General features: G+C 34.6%; 1 protein-coding gene across 1 annotated transcript; it reads left to right on the forward strand.

The window, feature by feature from the left end:
- The first annotated feature begins 1,059 nt into the window (after positions 1–1,059).
- On the forward strand, positions 1,060–7,764 carry PPDPFL (pancreatic progenitor cell differentiation and proliferation factor like). The gene is made up of 5 exons (XM_043976907.1): positions 1,060–1,196; positions 1,513–1,615; positions 4,222–4,299; positions 4,400–4,499; positions 5,884–7,764. The coding sequence occupies exons 2-5, from the start codon at positions 1,561–1,563 to the stop codon at positions 5,894–5,896; spliced, it is 246 nt and encodes an 81-aa protein (XP_043832842.1). The 5' UTR covers positions 1,060–1,196; positions 1,513–1,560; the 3' UTR covers positions 5,897–7,764.
- The last annotated feature ends 238 nt before the right edge of the window (positions 7,765–8,002 follow it).

The following is an 8,002-nucleotide window of genomic DNA, read 5'->3' on the forward strand; positions in this document are numbered from 1 at the left end:
GTGATCACCCACCTAATCCAGGGGTTTTTAACTTGGGACTTATAGGTCCCCAAGGGGTCTATGAATAGATTTCAGAGTGTACTTTAACTTAGTTTAGGATAAAAAATGCATGCTTATTTATACTGACCTCTAACCAGAATTGGGTATGTCCTTCATGTATTTTAAAGAATTATTTTGAAGTGTTCATAATGTTCACCACACTGTGCGGGGTATCCATGACACCAGCCCCCCCAGCAAAAAAGTAAAAAAAATCCTCTAACTGATATAATACTCTTGTGCTTCAGTTAAGAAAACAGACCTGGGGAGGTGTAGTGATCTTTGCAGATTTACTCAGTAGGGTAGCCAGGATCTGAACCAATAAATCTACTGTTTTTTCCTAGTACAATGTGACTGCCTCCCAAGGTGACATATTTACTTTGGAAGTGGATCTCTCAATTCCCAGTCCACTGCCGGTTCGCCTATAAAATGATACACTGGAGATATTACTTAACTGACAGTGTAATTTAGTCTACAGAATAGCAGGGCAATTAGTAAATGGGATTTACTGTAATTAGTAGAGATGCATGAATATTATTTTAATGATGATCTGAATACTGTTTGAATGTGATTTGCATATGCCTCCAATTACTACCCTGTCTTATCTTTGTTAACTTATAAAATGAAAATTTCTTAATGATTATTGTGAAATCTGTTATTCCTTAATTTTTTTGTCTCCTAAATCTTTGCTCCCACTCATTGATCATGGATTCCCTTCACCAGAAATGTACTGTCAGTGAGTGTGGGCATTTCTTCTGGGCTATTCTGTCCATTGACCTTTTAGAAGGAGAATTCAAAAATAGCACTGGGATATTTCCTTCATTGCCCAACCCAGTTTAGATTTTGCATGGCAACACATTTGCATGGTCTACTCAGAATGGAGGATAGAGAACAGGTGGAGAAGCTGTGTCCTATGCCTTTGGCTGGCTAATTGCCACCCTTCCTGCAATCACCCTGGGCTCAGGTTACTCCTAACCAGGCCTCCTCCATATAATGAGAATTGGAAGGCAGTAGCCCACATAGGGGCAGGTGGAGAGTTGGCACACTCAGCACTCTTTATGCTCTCCAAAGGGCAGACAGACTTAACTTAGCTTTTTGAAACTTGAACATTTTGGAGAAACTGCTGAGCAACCTGGGAGCTGAAGAAAATACATGAAAAGGTGAGAGACTACAACAGGGTCTTGCAGTGCTTTCCCTAATATGTTTCTTAAAGTGTGGTGAGTTGTTGGAACAATTTATTTAGAATCAGGCATCTTCCTTTCCACTTGCCAGGAAATACAGCCCTTCTACTTGTATTTGGCAGTTTGAGTTTGTTTAAAATGATTTGTTAAACTCATTTTTGCAGTTTTGATTACAACATCTATTAGATATTTATTAATTTATTTAAAAGAAAAGTAAAAATATTCATCATATGTTTATGTTAAAAAGGATGAACAATAATAATTTCTTTTCTGACTACTCCTCTCTTTGCTTCAGGTTTACAGGTTGCTATTTATAGCTCTGTGCTGTGTTTCTTGTACAGCTATGGCATCAGTATCCATAGCTGGCTGCCTGCTGACCCAAAATCAGTATTATCGAAGTAAGTGAATGTATCCCAACCATAGGGTTCTTGGAGTCTGTGGTGGGTGAGAAATATAAAGTGCATAACATAACATGCCACAATTCAAGATAGAACACCAGTATATATCTATAGCAAGGGAGAAAAATGAACAAATCATGAGTTAGGATCCTTTTTAAAACACTGATTTATATACACACACACATACACATATATCTATATCTATATCTATATCTATATCTATATCTATATCTATAGTTAGTTAGTTATTCTGCCTCAGTCAAGGCATTCTTGTTCATAATTTAATACATCGGTTACCTGTGATGTGATGTGAATACTATATCTATTGAGGCAAATCGCAAGAGCTTAGTTGAAGGTCTTTGAAATTTGTTCTAGCAAAATATTCATTTCTTTGTGGACAATCTAGTAATGAGGTTCTCTAAATTTATCTATACTCATCTTAAGTCAGCAGTCTTTCACCAGGTCCATACTCAAATCCTTCTGGCTTACATAGAAACTTCTAGTGCTTACATTACACTGGCATAAATTAGGGAAAATTTGCTATGGCAGTGAGTAGAAAAAAACACATTTTCTTGAATTCCACAATATGTTTGCACACATATTGCCTTTTATACATCTTAGGAATTCATAATATGGAAACAGGCTTAGAAAATAAGTTCACAAACTTAAATCTAAAATCAATATGTAGAGAGGTCCTACTTAATAAAGAGCCAAAGGGTTATCTTTCATAACAGACATTTCCATACAATTCTACCTTATGATTGTTCTAATTGTTCTTCTCTTCTATCCTTTTATACGTAGGCTGATTCAAAGCTCTTTCTTTCTGTTGGTCTCTCTCTGTCTCTGTCCCTCAATCTCTCATTCTCTCTGTCTGTCTGTCTATTTACATACATATGCCTTATCTATCTAGTTATACTGGTTTGCATCTGAATATACATATAAAGTCTTAAATTATCTAATACATATTTTAAAGAGTGAATGTGCACACATACATATACTACATATACTTTCTTTCTTTCTTTCTTTTTTTTTTTTTTTTTGGTGAGGCAATCGGGGTTAAGTGACTTGCCCATGGTCACACAGCTAGTAAGTGTCAAGTGTCTGAGGCTGGATTTTGAAACCAGGTCTTTCTGACCCCAGGGCCTTTGCTCTATCCTTTTCACCACCTAGCTGCCCCACACGCATAAACATTTTTAAGCAGCTTTTAATAGACTCCATAAAGTGGAACACGAGTTTTTATTTTTATAGAAAAAGATTGAAAACGACAGTAGGTATATGATTATAATACTTGATACAATGCCTGGCACATTACAGGTTCTTAATATATTCTTATTGATGATTAATTACTTTGCAGTTGGTAACCTAAACATTTGTAATATATATTCTATATACACATATATTCACAGATATATTTATAATATGTACATTGCAACAAATGTGTTATGTATTTATAATTCATAATGTATACATATTATATATGAATATACACACAGAGTCATACAGTAGAAAGAGTATTGACTCTGGAATCAGAAGATTTAAGTTCAAATCTTATGTTTCATATATACTACCTGTGTATACCCCTCTCATTCATTCTCTCAGCCTCAGTTTCCTCCCTCTAAAAAGAAGGGAGTTAGACTAGATGTCCTCTGAGGTCTTTTCTAGCTCCAGACCTCTGATCCAATATTATGGATAACTTAGAAACACCAGGCAAACTGTCTTGTTACACTGCCTTATGTATTTGTGTGAGGGTTTTGAACACTTGGAATTCAAAGAGTATTTTCTTAAGTGGTAATATCCTTGTTATTATGAGTTTATCTGCTCAGGGTTCCTATTATACCTAGTTTTAATCCTCTTTCCTACTGTAATATTGAATCATCTCTCTGAGGGTTGGTTTTTGAAATCACAGTTAATCTGAATGAAACTATAAAGAAACCAAGCAATAGCTTCAATAAGGACAAGAAGCATATTCTCTCATATTTGCTGAAGATACATATAGTGATTGGCTTCATATATCTTAGTTTTTGAGTCTGGGCTAGCAACAGAAGACTCTCAGGTCCATTGACAACTTTTGTATTGACAAATGGCATGCAGCTAACAAGCTCCTTGAGTATGAGAGTTTCACTGCTTTTACAAAACACAAAAGCCTATAGAAAAACACAGTATAGAAAGAGCCTTGGTAGACTGCGCACTGGGCCTGGTGTCAGGAAGACCCAAGTTCATATCTAGCCTTGGACAACAACTAGTTGTCTGACTTTGGGCAAGTCCCTTAATTTTTGTTTGCCTCAATTTCCTCAATTCTAAAATGGACTTGTTTTAAAAATCAAATGAGATATATGTAAGGTGCTTAGTACAGTGTCTGGCACATAATAAATACTATGTAAATGCTATTCTCAATATTACTATTATTAATTATTCAGTAATGTGATGGGACTAAAATTCTGATTGCACTATGGATTTTACTACAGGCAACATCATTCGATAATTATACACAAGCATATATGGCATTTGTATAATATTTATGGTTTCTAAAGTATTTTATATATACTATTATTTTCAATATTGTCTATATAATTGTTATTGTTATTAATATTCTTATCCCCCTACAGAATCCAGCATTTCTTCAGTAAATTCTTTCAATGGCTCTGACCCTGTAAATTTCACAGACATAGAGAAAGCCCATCAAGGTAATTAATTTAATTCATGATACACATTGCCATTATTTTCCCTCCTCTGGTTTGTCATCACTGAACTTTAGTCACTAAATCATCATACTTATTTTTCTAGGGTTACCTGAAGCAGCTGAATCAACCTGGTGGTTCAAATCCTTTTTTCATTCGGATCCTGTTCCTCCAGATATAGAAAAGAAAAATCTGTTTGCGAATAGGTAAGCATTAGACTTTTTTCTTTATTTTTTTTTGGTGATAACTTTGTTTCCCATCTAAATGAAGCCACATGCTATTCTCTACTCCCTCACTAGCCAACAATAAGAATGTTTGTAAATAAAATATAACAAAAGCTTTATTATTTATGATGTGCCCAGATAGTCATTGTGATTATCTAAAGTTTGCCTCATTTTACCTCCAGATAATCACCTTATCCTTTCCTTGCCTTAACTCCAACCTCAAGCAAAGGTCATGGGTAGGACCATTTTGGGGGAAAGCCCTGAGAGGTGGTGTTCTAATAATTACTATCCAAATGGACCTTTTGGAAATCTTAGCTAATTTTAGCATAATCCAACTGCTAAATCTGAAGCATAGGATCACATATCTGAAGTTGGGAGAGATCTCAGAATATATATAGTCCAGTGCCCTTATTTGCAGATTAGGAAATTCAGACTCAGAGGAATTAAGGATTTACCCAAGGTCACACAAGAGCTAAATGATAGTAGTGGGGATAGCTAGGTGGCATAGTGGATAAAGTACCAGCCCTAGATTCAGGAGAACCTGAGTTTAAATTTGACCTCAGACACTTGACACTTACTAGCTGTGTGACCCTGGGCAAGTCTCTTTTTTTGTTATGTCCCTTATTGTCCTGAAAAACATAACAAAACAACACAAAAACCACCACCAACAAAAAACAAAGCACCTTATTTGTGTTCATTAATTTCCATTTATTTATTTTTACTAAAGCCTAAAGCTGACATGTCTAAAATAATAAAATACAAATTACTCCATTGGGCCAATGGCTAACACTGGGATTCTTAATCTCTCTCTCTCTCTTTCTCCCTCTCTCTCTCTCTTATTCTCTCTCTTTCGGTTTCATTGACTCTGTGGGCAATATAGTAAAATCTGTAGATTCTTAGAATGTTTTTTCCCAATTTATAATTGAAGAGAATATTATATTTTAGATAGAGGTTAGTTAAAGCAATTTTTTTCTCCTCCATATATATGGATCCTTTAATGGTCTGTAGACATCATGTTTAAAAAAATCTGGAATTAGAGCCTATAAAATGTTGGAATTAATCATGTCTTTGGAAGCACTAGCTATGCCTAATGAAATGTGGGAAAAGATTAGTTATCTGGTGGCTTAATCAGTATCACACTGGATAATTTAGGTCAAGATTCCAAGTTCTTTCTTTTCCCTTTGTAGCAAGTGTATTTTTTGACTCAGCTAGGTGATGTCTCAATCCACCACTTTACTTTGCCTCTCAATACAGACATCCTAAAGGCCAGTTATGCCTATGCATCTTGTTATTGCCAATCTTTGCTCTGGAATCCACTGAACAGTTTTGTAATATGCTCAATTCTGCTTTTTATATTTTTTAACAGCATTAATAGTTGATTGCAACAATCAAGCTGCCTCTGCCTGATATACTGTAATACGTTCGTATCGCTAAACATTAATGATATTCCAGATGGCCATGCTCTATGGCAGAGAGGCAGTTACCTATTTGAAACCTCAGTTGGGAGAGGAGATTACAACAGTAGAAGATACAATGATAATTCAACTCTTATTATTCTGTGCTAAGGCTATCTCTGCACATCATCAGCAACACGAGGAACAGTAATCCTATTTGAGAAGTGTACTTTTTGACACCTGTGCTTTTTCAAATGTATATTTTATAAATGTGTGTATATATATCTCCTTATATATAATAATTCATAAGTTGTCTTTTGATTATTTACATGATTATCTTATAGGTTGATTTTTTATTATTATTAGATTTTTTTATATGTTAAGGAAAAGACTCCTGAATTTACCTCAATTGAAGACTGAAGAGTTAATGCTTACTTAAACTTGAATGCCCCCTGCTCCCAGACATGAAATGACTTTCTTGAATAATGCTCATTACATCCATCTAGAAGACCTTTCAGAGAAGGTCAGAGAGAAGGTCAGATATTACAGGAATTTTACTCACAGAGAAGAGATATGAGTATATCCTTATGCATACAATTTTATATGTCAAAAACCATCTTCAAGAATATAGAAAATTGTCCCCTTATCTATTACCAAATTTGTCTCGTTGGGGTAAATTGAGGCAGTCATTTCATTTTAGTCGCTGGATAGTAATATCCAAAGCGACCATCTATCGTGACCAAATTCATAGGCTAAATCATTCATTTCTGCTTCCACAGAGTGAATGTCATTTGCCTATCACTAAGTGAGGGAGAAAATTGAGTCTATCATCCCATATGCAATGGCTGTTCCCCATGCTTTGAGTGCTCTCTTTCCTAGTCTCTGCCTCTTGGAATCTTGGGTTTCCTTCAAGGCTTAACTTAAAGGACCATCTTTTGCATGAGATCTTCCCTAGTCCCCTTGCTGCTGCTGCTGCTGCTTAGTGCTTTCCCCTACAAGATTAGCTTGTATCTGTATTTTGTGTGTGTGTGTGTGTGTGTGTGTGTTCTATATATACACATATATGTATATGCATGTTGTTTTACCCTTTAGAATGTAGACTACATTAAAGGCAGAGACATCAGCTTTTATCTGTATTGCTAGAGTCTAGTGCAGTGCCTGGCATATAGAAGATAGTTAATAAATGCTTGCTGAGTGATTGATTAATTTATATTTTGGCTGAGTTTTTTTTTTCTTTTTTCTTTGTTTGTTTTTGCCTGAAATCTATATAAATGAAAGAAATTTGTACTTTTGTCTTGAATCTTTTGGTTAATTGCGAGGGATGTCTACTTTGCCTTGCATGCATGGGTGCATTCTTAAAGACAGAGGCCCTATTTAGGCAGTCCTAACCTCGCTTTGTGTCTAAGATACAAATTACTGGTAATCATGCTTTATGTTGTAGGATAGTAGAAAAGTTTTTCTTAATACATTTTAAATTTGTTTTTAATATTAAAATTAATTCTTGTGTGTAGAAATTTTAGGGAAAAAACCTACAAGTAAAACAAATGAGTTTATGTCTCATGTTTTTTCTTTGCTATTTGGTATATATAGCAAGAGAAATGTCAGAATACTTGCTGAGTTATTTGGTAAATATATAGAAATAATGTAGAGCCCACTCTAACTTTGGTTGCTAATTTTAAAAGCTGTTTCTTAAACATTCATTTTTATTTCCTTTGTATAATGTTTTCAAATTATTGCAGAATGAAAAATTTTATAACTATGTATGCATGATGCATCACATTGATTTTATATATGAAAATACTTCATTGTGAAAATGTATGACTATTTATAATTAAAGTGATTTCTTGATCACATTTTTGCATCTATTGTCATGATGGTAAAAATTTTACCTTTTCAAAATGACTAATTATTAAGTAATTTCTTAGGATCATGGATCTTAAACTGAAAAGGATCATAAAAGCCATCAAATTCAACCACTCATCTTTTAGAGATAAAGAAACTGAGACATAAGAGAACAAATGACTTGTACTGGGTTATAGAGCAAGTAGAATTTGAACACAGGTCTTCCTGATTCTAAGTCCAGTGCTCTAT

The sequence above is a fragment of the Dromiciops gliroides genome, chromosome 1 (genome assembly GCF_019393635.1).
Source record: "Dromiciops gliroides isolate mDroGli1 chromosome 1, mDroGli1.pri, whole genome shotgun sequence".
In the NCBI taxonomy this organism is placed as follows: domain Eukaryota; kingdom Metazoa; phylum Chordata; class Mammalia; order Microbiotheria; family Microbiotheriidae; genus Dromiciops; species Dromiciops gliroides.